This window comes from Choloepus didactylus, chromosome 11 (genome assembly GCF_015220235.1).
Source record: "Choloepus didactylus isolate mChoDid1 chromosome 11, mChoDid1.pri, whole genome shotgun sequence".
Taxonomy (NCBI): domain Eukaryota; kingdom Metazoa; phylum Chordata; class Mammalia; order Pilosa; family Megalonychidae; genus Choloepus; species Choloepus didactylus.
In genome coordinates this window covers 22778561-22793525 of record NC_051317.1, presented here as the reverse complement: position 1 = coordinate 22793525, position 14965 = coordinate 22778561, and the positions used below count along the sequence as shown (strand labels likewise).

The 14965-nt window shown below is 36.8% G+C and overlaps 1 protein-coding gene and 1 pseudogene across 1 annotated transcript; both read right to left on the bottom strand.

Annotated features, from left to right (window-relative positions):
* Window positions 1-932: 932 nt before the first annotated feature.
* LOC119506589 lies at window positions 933-12580 on the bottom strand (annotated as a pseudogene).
* A 1150-nt stretch (window positions 12581-13730) lies between these two features.
* Window positions 13731-14669, bottom strand: LOC119506315 (olfactory receptor 2T8-like). Its single transcript, XM_037799292.1, has one exon. It carries the CDS (start codon window positions 14667-14669, stop codon window positions 13731-13733), a length of 939 nt encoding a protein of 312 aa, XP_037655220.1.
* Between the last annotated feature and the right edge of the window lie 296 nt (window positions 14670-14965).

The following is a 14965-nucleotide window of genomic DNA, read 5'->3' as shown; positions in this document are numbered from 1 at the left end:
AAGAATGAAAGAAAATCAGAACACAGAGTGATAGAATGGACAGATGTGACTTTAATATAAAAGTAAGGATGGTTACAAAAAATGATGACAACAATTTGTTCTTAAAAAGTGCATCCAGAACAACTGTCTAGACAATTGGAAAAGAAAAGAAAATCAGATTCTACACCTCACACCAAACACCAATAAATAAATACCAAATGCATTAAATACTGAATTGTATATAATTAAAATATAAAGGTACTAGAAAATAAAGATGTGTTTTCCTATTTCTTGGAATATGGGGGTGGGCTGTCCTTTCTTAAATGACACCAAACAGAAATCCTTCAAAACTTAATTCAAATATTTTCTTAGAAGGAACTTTCTAAGAAAAGTGGAAAAGTAATCAATATTGAAAATGGACAGAAAAAAATATTTGCAAAATAATTGGCAATGTATTCATTCATTATACATATAGAACTCCTAAAATCAACTGAAAAATAGTAACACGAGCATTACATGTATCAGGAAATCCCAAAAGAAGAACATAAATAACTAATAAATTATGAAAGTCATTTAATTTTACTAAAATTTAAATACTAATTAGAGTGGGAAATATCATTTTGCCAATGGTTTAGCTAATATTGGAGATGTAAAAATACCAACAGCAATAACCCAAGGGAACACAGGCATTCTGGATCTTTGGTAGAAATATGGAGTTTGGATTGTTCTGATAATATATTTTGGAATTTTAAATTTTAAATGTTTAAATATCTGATGGAGTAAATCCAAATTGAAATTAATGAAATGGAATTACATATATTGCATAGATTTTTGCTCAATCTAATGAAAATTTATTTGAATTCAGAAAGAAAAAGTGGAATATTTTCTTAGAAGGAACTTTCTAAGAAAAGTGGAAAAGTAATCAATATTGAAAATGAACATACTTTTAATTGCTAGCAAAACAACTTTTTCCAAAATTTGTAGATTAGAGGATTGAGTGTGGGTGTGAAGATGGTAAAGAATTTTCCAGGAATTTGTCCTGGCTTGGAGTTTAGGTCTCACATACGTGAAAATAGGTGGCCCATATTACATTGTAACCACAATAATTGAGGAAGGAATGGGTAGAATATGACTTTTTCTGTGCCTCATTTGGATGACAGTGAGGAGAACTTGCACATAAGAGGCAGACACCGTAGAAATAGGGATGAGTAGGAAGATGATACGACTTATAAAAACTCCTCATTCTTGGCATTATGTGTCTACACAGGACAACTTCAACATGGCTGGGACTTCACAGAAAAGGTGATCAATGGCTCTTGAACCACAGAAGGGGAAATGGAAGTGCATAGGCTGTGTGAACTGTGGAGTTGATTGCCCCAATGAGCCAGGACTCTGGCCGTGAGAACACTGACATGCTTATTCATAAGAATCAGATAGTGCAATGGGTGACAGATGGTTACTGTGTCAGTTTGAAGATGTTATGGATCCCAGAAGGGCCCTGATCTTTTAATCCAACCTTGTGGAGTGAACCATTTGATTGAATATTTCCAGGGAGATGTGATCCTGCCAAGTCAGGGTGGATCTTAATTAGATCACTGGAATCCTTTAATCCTTAAAAGAGCTCACAGAGAGATGGAGCTCAGAGAAGCTGAGACAGACATTTTGGAGAGAAGCTAAGATATGTAATCAAGATTTGCCAGAGAAGCTAAGAGAGGACTCCCAGAAACTTAGAGAGAAATGCTCCAGAAGAACCAAACAGAGAGCTGAGTGAAGCTAAGAGAGACAGAAGCCCAGAGTCATTTTGGAGAAAGCCATTTTGAAATGCAACCTTGGAACAAAGGACCAGCAGACGCCAGCCACATGCCTTCCCAGCTGACAGAGGTGTTCCATTGACTCTCCTTCAGTGAAGGTATCTCCTTGTTGATGCCTTACTTTGGGCACTTTTATAGCCTTAGATCTGTAAATTTGTAATCTAGTAAACATTTGTAAAAGCCAATCCATTTCTGGTATTTTGCATTCTAGCAGCTTTAGCAAACTGGAAGAAATACATAGTGGTCATAAGACATGGCTGCCAGGAGGAGCACTCAATGCCCAGCCGAGTGAGGAACAGAAATATCTGGAAGCCACAGCCAGCAAATGAAATCTTTTTCCTGCCTGACAGAAAGTCAGTGATTTGGGGAACAATGTTAGAAATACATATGTTTATGAGTATGTTAGTACCTGCAGTTAAGTAGGAACATGATGGTATTTTCTGGTATAGTCATAATAAAAATTAGAAATATAAAGGAAAAGAAGTGCAGACTTGTTTGGGAAGAAGAGAACAGTGCCAAGAGCACAAAAGTTTAATTCTTGTATCTTCTCATAAAGCCCCCCACATTTTACTAAATGAAACAAAATAAGTAAATAAGAGATGAATAGAAATGGAAGAAAAAATGTAAAACCCAGATTTATTACAGAATAAAATGAGAGTTAGAAATGTGAGTTTCAAAATCAAGTCAGGAATCACAAGAGCATGAGATAAAGGCTACACAGTGATTATCAGAGATCAAGGCAGCTGGATTACAGTTCAGAGATTTCAGTTACTCCTCCAGGAAAGTAGGTAGAAAGCCAGGAACTGCGTGGACTGGACACCACAGAGCAATTGGACTTTGGGCATACTTCATACAACACTCATGAAAACGTGGAACTGCTGAGATCAGTGAAATCTGTAAGTTTTTGTGGCCAGGGGACCCGCACACCTCCCTGCCAGGCTCAGTCCCATGGGAGGAGGGACTGTCAGCTCTGGGAAGGAGAAGGGAGAACTGCAGTGGCAGCCCTTATCGGAAACTCATTCTACTGATCCAAACTCCAGCCATAGATAGACTGAAACCAGACACCAGAGAATCTGAGAGCAGCCAGCCCAGCAGAGAGGAGACAGGCATAGAAAAGAACAACACAAAAAACTCCAAAATAAAAGCGGAGGCTTTTTGGAGTTCTGGTGAACATAGAAAGGGGAAGGGCAGAGCTCAGGCCCTGAGGCTCATATGCAAATCCCGAAGAAAAGCTGATCTCTCTGCCCTGTGGACCTTTCCTTAATGGCCCTGGTTGCTTTGTCTCTTAGCATTTCAATAGCCCATTAGATCTCTGAGGAGGGCCCTTTTTTTTAATCCTTTTTTCTTTTTCTAAAACAATTACTCTAAGAAGCCCAATACAGAAAGCTTCAAAGACTTGCAATTGGGGCAGGTCAAGACAAGAGCAGAACTAAGAGAGCTCTGAGACAAAAGGCAATCATCCAGTGGCTGAGAAAATTCACTAAACAACACAACTTCCCAAGAAAAGGGGGATATCTGCTCATAGTCATCATCCTGGTGGACAGGAAACACTCCTGCCCATCGCCAGCCCCATAACCCAGAGCTGCCCCAGACAGCCCAGTGTGACGGAGGTGCTTCAAATAACAGGCACACATCACAAAACTGGGCGTGGACATTAGCCTTCCCTGCAACCTCAGCTGATTGTCCCAGAGTTGGGAAGGTGGAGCAGTGTGAATTAGCAAAGCCCCATTCAGTCATCATTTCAGCAGACTGGGAGCCTCCCTACACAGCCCAGCAGCCCAGAACTGCCCTGGGGGGATGGCACTCACCTGTGACATAGCACAATCATCCCTCAACAGAGGAACCGGGGTGCACAGCCTGGAAGAGCGGCCCACTTGCAAGTCTCAGGAGCCATACGCCAATACCAAGGACTTGTGGGTCAGTGGCAGAGACAAACTGTGGCAGGACTGAACTGAAGGATTAGACTATTGCAGCAGCTTTAAAACTCTAGGATCACCAGGGAGATTTCATTGTTAGAGCCACCCCCCCTCCCTGACTGCCCAGACACATGCCCCATATACAGGGCAGGCAACACCAACTACACACGCAAGCTTGGTGCACCAATTGGACCCCACAAGACTCACTCCCCCACTCACCAAAAAGGCTAAGCAGGGGAGAACTGGCTTGTGGAGAACAGGTAGCTCGTGGACGCCACCTGCCGGTTAGTTAGAGAAAGTGTACTCCAAGAAGCTGTAGATTTGATAAATTAGAGATAAGGACTTCAATTAGTCTACAAATCCTAAAAGAACCCTATCAAGTTCAGCAAATGCCAAGAGGCCAAAAACAACAGAAAATTATAAAGCATATGAAAAAACCAGACGATATGGATAACCCAAGACCAAGCAACCAAATCAAAAGATCAGAAGAGACACAGCACCTAGAGCAGCTACACAAAGAACTAAACATGAACAATGAGACCATAGTACGGATACAAAGGATATCAAGAAGACCCTAGAAGAGCATAAAGAAGACATTGCAAGACTAAATAAAAAAATGGATGATCTTATGGAAATTAAAGAAACTGTTGACCAAATTAAAAGGATTCTGGACACTCATAGTACAAGACTAGAGGAAGTTGAACAATGAATCAGTGACCTGGAAGATGACAGAATGGAAAATGAAAGCATAAAAGAAAGAATAGGGAAAAAAATTGAAAAAATCGAAATGGACCTCAGGGATATGATAGATAATATGAAACGTCTGAATATAAGACTCATTGGTGTTCCAGAAGGGGAAGAAAAGGGTAAAGGTCTAGGAAGAGTATTCAAAGACATTGTTGGGGAAAACTTCCCAAATCTTCTAAACAACATAAATACACAAATCATAAATGCTCAGCAAACTCCAAATAGAATAAATCCAAATAAACCCACTCCGAGACATATTCTGATCACACTGTCAAACACAGAAGAGAAGGAGCAAGTTCTGAAAGCAGCAAGAGAAAAACAATTCACCACATGCAAAGGAAACAGCATAAGACTAAGTAGTGACTACTCAGCAGCCACCATGGAGGCAAGAAGGCACTGGCACGATATATTTAAAATTCTGAGTGAGAAAAAAAGAATACTTTATCCAGCAAAGCTCTCCTTCAAATTTGAGGGAGAGCTTAAATTTTTCACAGACAAACAAATGCTGAGAGAATTTGCTAACAAGAGACCTGCCCTACTGGAGATACTCAAGGGAGCCCTACACACAGAGAAACAAAGAAAGGACAGAGAGACTTGGAGAAAGGTTCAGTACTAAAGAGATTTGGTATGGGTACAATAAAGGATATTAATAGACAGAGGGGAAAAATATGACAAACATAAACCAAAGGATAAGATGGCTGATTCAAGAAATGCCTTCACGGTTATAACGTTGAATGTAAATGGATTAAATTCCCCAATTAAAAGATATAGATTCGCAGAATGGATCAAAAAAAAAATGAACCATCAATATGTTGCATACAAGAGACTCATCTTAGACACAGGGACACAAAGAAACTGAAAGTGAAAGGATGGAAAAAAATATTTCATGCAAGCTACAGCCAAAAGAAAGCAGGTGTAGCAATATTAATCTCAGATAAAATAGACTTTAAATGCAGGGATGTTTTGAGAGACAAAGAAGGCCACTACATACTAATAAAAGGGGCAATTCAACAAGAAGAAATGACAATTGTAAATGTCTATGCACCCAAGCAAGGTGCCACAAAATACATGAGAGAAACACTGGCAAAACTAAAGGAAGCAATTGATGTTTCCACAATAATTGTGGGAGACTTCAACACATCACTTTCTCCTATAGATAGATCAACCAGACAGAAGACCAATAAGGAAATTGAAAACCTAAACAATCTGATAAATGAATTAGATTTAACAGACATATACAGGACATTACATCCCAAATCACCAGGATACACATACTTTTCTAGTGCTCATGGAACTTTCTCCAGAATAGATCATATGCTGGGACATAAAACAAGCCTCAACAAATTTAAAAAGATTGAAATTATTCAAAGCACATTCTCTGACCACAGTGGAATACAATTAGAAGTCAATAACCATCAGAGACTTAGAAAATTCACAAATACCTGGAGGTTAAACAACACACTCCTAAACAATCAGTGGGTTAACGAAGAAATAGCAAGAGAAATTGCTAAATATATAGAGACGAATGAAAATGAGAACACAACATACCAAAACCTATGGGATGCAGCAAAAGCAGTGCTAAGGGGGAAATTTATAGCACTAAACGCATATATTAAAAAGGAAGAAAGAGCCAAAATCAAAGAACTAATGGATCAACTGAAGAAGCTAGAAAATGAACAGCAAACCAATCCTAAACCAAGTAGAAGAAAAGAAATCACAAGGATTAAAGCAGAAATAAATGACATAGAGAACAAAAAAACAATAGAGAGGATAAATATCACCAAAAGTTGGTTCTTTGAGAAGATCAACAAGATTGACAAGCCCCTAGCTAGACTGACAAAATCAAAAAGAGACAAGACCCATATAAACAAAATAATGAATGAAAAAGGTGACATAACTGCAGATCCTGAAGAAATTAAAAAAATTATAAGAGGATATTATGAACAACTGTATGGCAACAAACTGGATAATGTAGAGGAAATGGACAATATCCGGGAAACATATGAACAACCTAGACTGACCAGAGAAGAAATAGAAGACCTCAACCAACCCATCACAAGCAAAGAGATCCAATCAGTCATCAAAAATCTTCCCACAAATAAATGCCCAGGGCCAGATGGCTTCACAGGGGAATTCTACCAAACTTTCCAGAAAGAACTGACACCAATCTTACTCAAAGTCTTTCAAAACATTGAAGAAAATGGAACACTACCTAACTCATTTTATGAAGCTAACATCAATCTAATACCAAAGCCAGGCAAAGATGCTACAAAAAAGGAAAACTACCGGCCAATCTCCCTAATGAATATAGATGCAAAAATCCTCAACAAAATACTTGCAAATCGAATCCAAAGACACATTAAAAAAATCATACACCATGACCAAGTGGGGTTCATTCCAGGCATGCAAGGATGGTTCAACATAAGAAAATCAATCAATGTATTACAACACATTAACAAGTCAAAAGGGAAAAATCAATTGATCATCTCAATAGATGCTGAAAAAGCATTTGACAAAATCCAACATCCCTTTTTGATAAAAACACTTCAAAAGGTAGGAATTGAAGGAAACTTCCTCAACATGATAAAGAGCATATATGAAAAACCCACAGCCAGCATAGTACTCAATGGTGAGAGACTGAAAGCCTTCCCTCTAAGATCAGGAACAAGACAAGGATGCCCACTGTCACCACTGTTATTCAACATTGTGCTGGAAGTGCTAGCCAGGGCAATCCGGCAAGACAAAGAAATAAAAGGCATCCAAATTGGAAAAGAAGAAGTAAAACTGTCATTGTTTGCAGATGATATGATCTTATATCTAGAAAACCCTGAGAAATTGACGATACAGCTACTAGAGCTAATAAACAAATTTAGCAAATTAGCGGGATACAAGATTAATGCACATAAGTCAGTAATGTTTGTATATGCTATAAATGAACAAACTGAAGAGACACTGAAGAAAAAGATACCATTTTCAATAGCAACTAAAAAAATCAAGTACCTAGGAATAAACTTAACCAAAGCTGTAAAAGACCTATACAAAGAAAACTACATAACTCTACTAAAAGAAATAGAAGGGGACCTTAAAAGATGGAAAAATATTCCATGTTCATGGATAGGAAGGCTAAATGTCATTAAGATGTCAATTCTACCCAAACTCATCTACAGATTCAATGCAATCCCAATCAAAATTCCAACAACCTACTTTGCAGACTTGGAAAAGCTTGTTATCAAATTTATTTGAAAAGGGAAGATGCCTCGAATTGCTAAAGACACTCTAAGAAAGAAAAACGAAGTGGGAGGACTTACACTCCCTGACTTTGAAGCTTATTATAAAGCCACAGTTGCCAAAACAGCATGGTACTGGCACAAAGATAGACATATAGATCAATGGAATCGAATTGAGAATTCAGAGATAGACCCTCAGATCTATGGCCGACTGATCTTTGATAAGGCCCCCAAAGTCACTGAACTGAGTCATAATGGTCTTTTCAACAAATGGGGCTGGGAGAGTTGGATATCCATATCCAAAAGAATGAAAGAGGACCCCTACCTCACCCCAAAAATTAACTCAAAATGGACGAAAGATCTCAATATAAAAGAAAGTACCATAAAACTCCTAGAAGATAATGTAGGAAAACATCTTCAAGACCTTGTATTAGGCGGCCAGTTCCTAGACTTTACACCCAAAGCACAAGCAACAAAAGAAAAAATAGATAAATGGGAACTCCTCAAGCTTAGAAGTTTCTGCACCTCAAAGGAATTTCTCAAAAAGGTAAAGAGGCAGCCAACTCAATGGGAAAAAATGTTTGGAAACCATGTATCTGACAAAAGACTGATATCTTGCATATATAAAGAAATCCTACAACTCAATGACAATAGTACAGACAGCCCAATTATAAAATGGGCAAAAGAGATGAAAAGACAGTTCTCTGAAGAGGAAATACAAATGGCCAAGAAACACAGGAAAAAATGTTCAGCTTCACTAGCTATTAGAGAGATGCAAATTAAGACCACAATGAGATACCATCTAACACCGGTTAGAATGGCTGCCATTAAACAAGCAGGAAACTACAAATGCTGGAGGGGATGTGGAGAAATTGGAACTCTTATTCATTGTTGGTGGGACTGTATAATGGTTCAGCCACTCTGGAAGTCAGTTTGGCAGTTCCTTAGAAAACTAGATATAGAGTTACCATTCGATCCAGCGATTGCACTTCTCGGTATATACCCGGAAGGTCGGAAAGCAGTGACACGAACAGATATCTGCACGCCAATGTTCATAGGAGCATTATTCACAATTGCCAAGAGATGGAAACAACCCAAATGTCCTTCAACAGATGAGTGGATAAATAAAATGTGGTATATACACACGATGGAATACTACGCGGCAGTAAGAAGGAACGATCTCGTGAAACATATGACAACATAGATGAACCTTGAAGACATAATGCTGAGCGAAATAAGCCAGGCACAAAAAGAGAAATATTATATGCTACCACTAATGTGAACTTTGAGAAATGTAAAACAAATGGTTTATAATGTAAAAAAAATAAAATAAAATAAAATATATCAAGTCAGGACTATCAACTTGCTATGACATGGACCTCTTTTTACAAGATGAGGACTTATTTATTTGAATCAAGTGATGATATTCAGAATATTCAAGTGGCTGTTGAACCCCTGTAATCTTAAAATCTTAATTCCATATTATTTACTGAGTGCAGTTTTATTCTAATACCACCAGTTTTTACTAGTAGACAAAATGGTTGGTTTTCTCAGTTAATCTAGTTTTCTTAATGTGTTTATTCCAACTAGTTAATAAAACTGTCATTCTCCAAATGGTCCATTGAATTCACACATGTTTTGAAAGCATTTTCTAGCTATAAACAGCATCATATCTGAATCTTTTCTTCTTGGTGCAAAAAGAAAAGGACTTACCTACAGTTTTTGCACTGATTCAACTACTTTCAAGCAGTTCTTATTTTGTGTTTATCATTATTCTCAATTATTAATTTTGACTTAACTCTATTCAGAATTTATTTACATTATTTTCTAGATCTATCATTCCACAGATGAATCATGAAAAATGTTTCCTTAAATTCTTTATAATTGGAGAACCACTGTTTCCCAATATGATTGGGATTACACATTCATATATCAAACAACTATTTATTTTCTATGTTAATTATTCACCTTAATTGTTTGACTGTAAAATATATAAAAGATCAAAGGAAAACAAATCATTTCTTCCTGAAAAATATTTAAAAATTATTCAATATGTAAATCTTAGAAAAATTAATTCTAATGTGAACACCTGCATTTTATACCATATATGAATTATATTTTTACCTTTTAAACACATATATAAGTATAATGTCAATGACTCTCTTGTGCTAATTAACATAAGCTTCAGACTTACTGGGTTTGTGACCAACTGATTCAAACTAACTGGTTGTTAATTCAGTCAACTATAATTAATTTTCATGAGAGAATCTATAGTTCAACATTGAATGAACCCATACTTTCAGAATAAAATTATTATTTTATTTCAGAAAGTTGACATAGGATATTGGTAAAATAAATGTATGATAACTGTTATCTGGTCTAGGAATAAGTGTGCTGTTGGCTCAGTAAATACAATCAGAAAATTGCTACACAAGTAATCTACTTCCTATTGGTTTGAATAGGGAAAATTAAGAATAGTAAGTCAAATACAGTGCTCTACAGATATTTAATTTTCTCCTGTCTTCATCCATACATAAAACACTCCTCAGATATGTAAGTATATCTGAAATGAATCTGTATTAAAGATGATGATAATAGTACTTGCCCCATAGGGTTGTTTTGAAAATTAAATGGGACACAATAAATAACACACACACACACACATATACACCCATACATACATATATACACACACACTTGTAAAACAGAGTATGGCACATTGAGAGTACTAAATAATAATTTCTGTTATTACTGCATTATTTTTATATTCTGTATTATTATAGTTATATAATTGTTGCTATAGTATTTACATACTCAGTTAAGCTTTTATATGGGGCGGGAGAGAGAGAATGAGAGAGAGAGAGAGGAGATAGAAAGTTAGAGAGAGTTAACAGATATGATAGAATAAGACAGAGTAAAGCAAATTTTGATCCAATGATATGAATCAGAAATATACTGTTTACTTACTGCCTGATAAAACTGGTCCATAAGCTTTCCCTTGGTAGAAAGGAACTCAGTTGATTGAATGAGAATGTTGGGTTTGGCTTCCTCACATATACACACATACACAGGTGTATCAAAATGTGGCAGATATGAAAATGAGAGAACAAAGCACATGGTATGTTATGCTTCTTATTCTGATATAAAGCAGTTCAGCTGCTCAGTTTCCTTCTACACCAGCTATGTGATGTTTTAATTAAATAATTATACTTTATTTCCCTTATGGCTTTTCAGAGTCATTACAGGGTGACACTATGTCTACCCTTATTTCTGCCACTCTGAATTAAGGAAATCCTGTGATTAGTGTCTCACAGTGATATCAAATTTATCATGTCTGCTACTGAACTGCACAAATGAGTCTACACTCCAGTGAATGGCACCACCCACATACAATTGCTTAAGCCAGAAATCCTATAATTGTCCTTGTTTTCCTTCTACCTCCATCCCCTTCCATACACTGGCAATCATAGCATCATTGGCGTAGGGCCACTGCCACTCACATAAGGCAATGCACTTCTCCACTCTCCTTAAAGCCACAGGGGTGTAGCATATTGACTAAATTCTGGATATCAACAACAGAAAAAAATGATAGAAACACACACACTCCTTGCATCCTTCATCCTACCACTTAAAATATGGATGTGATATTGTGGTCCTTCAGTTGTCTAGGAAAGTTGCATGGAGATGAAACCCTACAGAAGCAGAAGCAGAAGCAGAAAACAGGGATAAAATTTCTTATTGTCCAAGAGTCACCACAGAGCCCTGGTTTGCCAAAATACAGACTATATTCAAACACTGTCTAGATATTGCTATTAAGATATTTTGCAGATGTGGTTAACATCTGCAATCAGTTGACTTTAGGTTAAAGAGATTACCATAGGTAACGTGGGTGGACCTCAATTAATTAAGGCCTTCAGAATAAAATTTGAAATTTCCCAGAAAAGACAAAACTTTGCTGAAAGATTAACATATCAAATCTTATTTGTGTTCCCAGTCTGACAGCATGGCCTATAGATATAAGACTTGCCAGCTTCTACATTTTCCTGGGCCAATACATTAATATATTGAAAATAATAATATGTATATATGTTTACATGTTTATTTGTATTCAGAAACTTGACTGGTATTGATTAAGAATGTATTAAGAGGATCAGACTCTTAGGGATGGGTTTTCCTAAATCTTTCTGGAGATTTTGGAAATGATTCTTTAATCTGAGTTGTTTTAATGTCATTAAGAACTCTTATCTCTACCAGCAAAAACTGCACAGATAATGCATTCAAAAATTTAGCAATAGAGCTATTCAAATATCATCATTTGATACTCTTAATCAAGTAATTTATCAAAGGTAAGGTTCCTGGTGTTCATGTATTTGATACCTAAGAACTTTTCTTTGAAGCTAAGTATCATGAAATTTGTAGGGTGAAGGAAAATCTTGGGTAAGAAAAGCATTATCTCAGGCCTTCAAATTCTTAGTGCAAACTCTGCATAAATCACATGAAAAATTCTATACATGCTCTGCAAGAAAACTTATCTTCTGTAGCCACAGAGTTGATATCTCTGAAAACCAAACTCAGACCTTCATCCATGAGTGACTTACTTAAAAGAAAAATGAATTCCCAAACTTACAGGTATCTCCTGTTAAAGTGAGGGGATTGAATTAGAGGTAACAGGATCCTAAAATTTTGATTGGAAACATATGGACAGATACTGATGAGTTCAAATAGGAGAAATTGAAGTCCTAAATTCTGCAGAATCATCTTTGCCTGCGGAAATAGTCCTTCCATTCCTGTCTGAGTTATATTCTGCTTCTTCTGGTGAAAATGTAATTTGTTTACTCTGAGGGAGTTACCTTGCAAGACACTGCTAAATTATTTTAGGAACTACCCACAAACCCATCATCTTCGATTCTAGACTGCAACTAGACATAAGCCCCAGCTGTTTACAAATTGTGAGGTTAAAGTACAACCCATGATGAGGTTGGTATACTCCTAAGAACTGCATGCTTTTTCCAATTTTTACAAGAAGAAATCTGGGTAATATTTGTAGGAATGAATACCAAGGGTATGGGAGGAGAGTTGAAGAATGATAGAATTTGATCAGGCCTAATGTATAAATATCACTGCATCCACCAGAATTGCTAAAATGAACAAGGATGATGCCCATCAGCATTGCTGACAATATGGAGCAACTACAGCTTGCATCAATCGTTGATGGGGTGTAAAATTGTACAAGAAATTTAGATAATTTTATTGAAAAATTAGACATACCTCTACAAAGAGAAATAACAACATATAATAACAAAAAGGATGTTATAGCAGATGCAGTCATAACAATTCCAAACTGACCATGGCCAAAGTGTCAGTAAACAATATAAAGTTTAAATTACACAAAAAAATGTTCTATACAGTGGGATTGTATCAAGTAACAAAATGAAAAATAAAACTATGGATACAAAAACATGCAGGAATAAATTTGAGCCAAGAAGCAAGAAACATAAAATGAAGTTTCCATTCACATAATATTTTAGAATAGCCTTGATTAAAACATGTTGGTAAAAGTTATACAAGTAGTTGAACATGGCCTTGGATGTTTCACTGGGAAAAAACATGAGGATTATTTCTGGAAGAACAGAAATTTGTCTTTTGATAGTAGCTGTGAATTACATGAGTGTATGTAGTTCTCAATACTAGTTAACATAATGTTTCAGATGTGAGAATTTTGAAGAGGGTAAATTATACTTCAATATAAAAAATTTCAACAATTAAACCTCAAAAGTGCTTGACTACTTAGTTAAATCTTTGAAGAAATATTTACTGGGATAGATGATGTTGAATATTTTCAAAGTGGGTATGATTTACACATTTGAATTCCTCCACAATTTGACTTGATGATGCCATTTAGCAAAAAGACCAAAGTTAGAAAATTGGTACATATTTCAAAAAGATAGATAAGTAATATGTAGATATAAATATGCACAAGGTTATGCATTCACTCTAGGAAATCACATGCAATCACTTTGGATAGCCTTGGAAATTGGGACAAATCCATCTTACTCATGAGTTAAGGTACTACACTGAGGCATACACTTCCATAAGGCATCCTTGACCTCATTGTTCCTCAGACTGTAGATGAGGGGGTTCAAAGCAGGGGTGATGATAGTATAAAAAGCAGACACAATCTTATCATGGTTAGCTGACCTGTAGGATTTGGGTCTCATGTAAATAAAAATGGCAGCTCCGTAAAAGAGTCCCACCACAGCCAAATGTGATGAGCAGGTGACAAAAGCCTTCTTGCGGGCTTCTGTAGATCGCATGTGGAGAACAGCAGCTAGGATGAGAGTATAGGAGGTCAGAATCAAGGAAATTGGGACCAGAAGCATTAACACACAGCAGATGTACATGGCATACCCAAAGACAGATGTGTCAGCACAAGCCAAGCGCAACAGTGTGGGTGCCTCACAGAAGAAATGATCAATCTCACGTGATTTGCAAAATGGGAAGCTCAGGGTAGCAGCAGCCTGCATAAGCCCATCAGCTGCTCCCAGAAACCAACATCCCAAAATCATTCTCAGGCATAATTGCCAGCTCATGAGGATGGGATATCGCAGAGGGTGACATACAGCCACATAGCGGTCATAGGACATGGCTGCCAGGAGTAAGCACTCTCCACCACCCAGTGTGAGGAAGAGGAAGATCTGTAACCCACAGCCAACAAGGGAGATGAACTTATTTCCAGTCAAGTAGTCAGCAGCCATTTTTGGTACAATTGTGCAAACCAGCATCATGTCCATGAGGGAGAGTTGGCTCAGAAGAAAGTACATGGGAGTGTGAAGCCGGCGGTCCTGGTGAATCAGGAAGATCATGAGGGCATTTCCTAGCAGGGAATTGAAGACAATTGTCAGCATCATCACAAACAGGAAGAGGTGGGCTCCTGTTTGGTTAAAGAGTCCTAGAAGAATAAAATCTGATGTGTGGTTTCCATTTTCCATGATTTAATGTGAGTGACCCTATGAACAGAAAAATAATGAAGACTCTTTATCAGAAAAAGTAATTAAGAAGTTTACAGAGTGGAGTGTGTTCATAAAGGGTTCAAAATGTCTGTTTAAAGTAATGAAAAATTTTGATATTGGATGGTGGTTGTGGTAGCACAAAATTATGAATATAATTAATGTCACAGAATTGTACCCATCAATGTAGTTTAAAGGAGGAATTTGCATTGATTACATATTACCATGATAAAAAATTTTTTAAAATTTTAAAAAGGGAGTTTTCAGACCTTAAATTT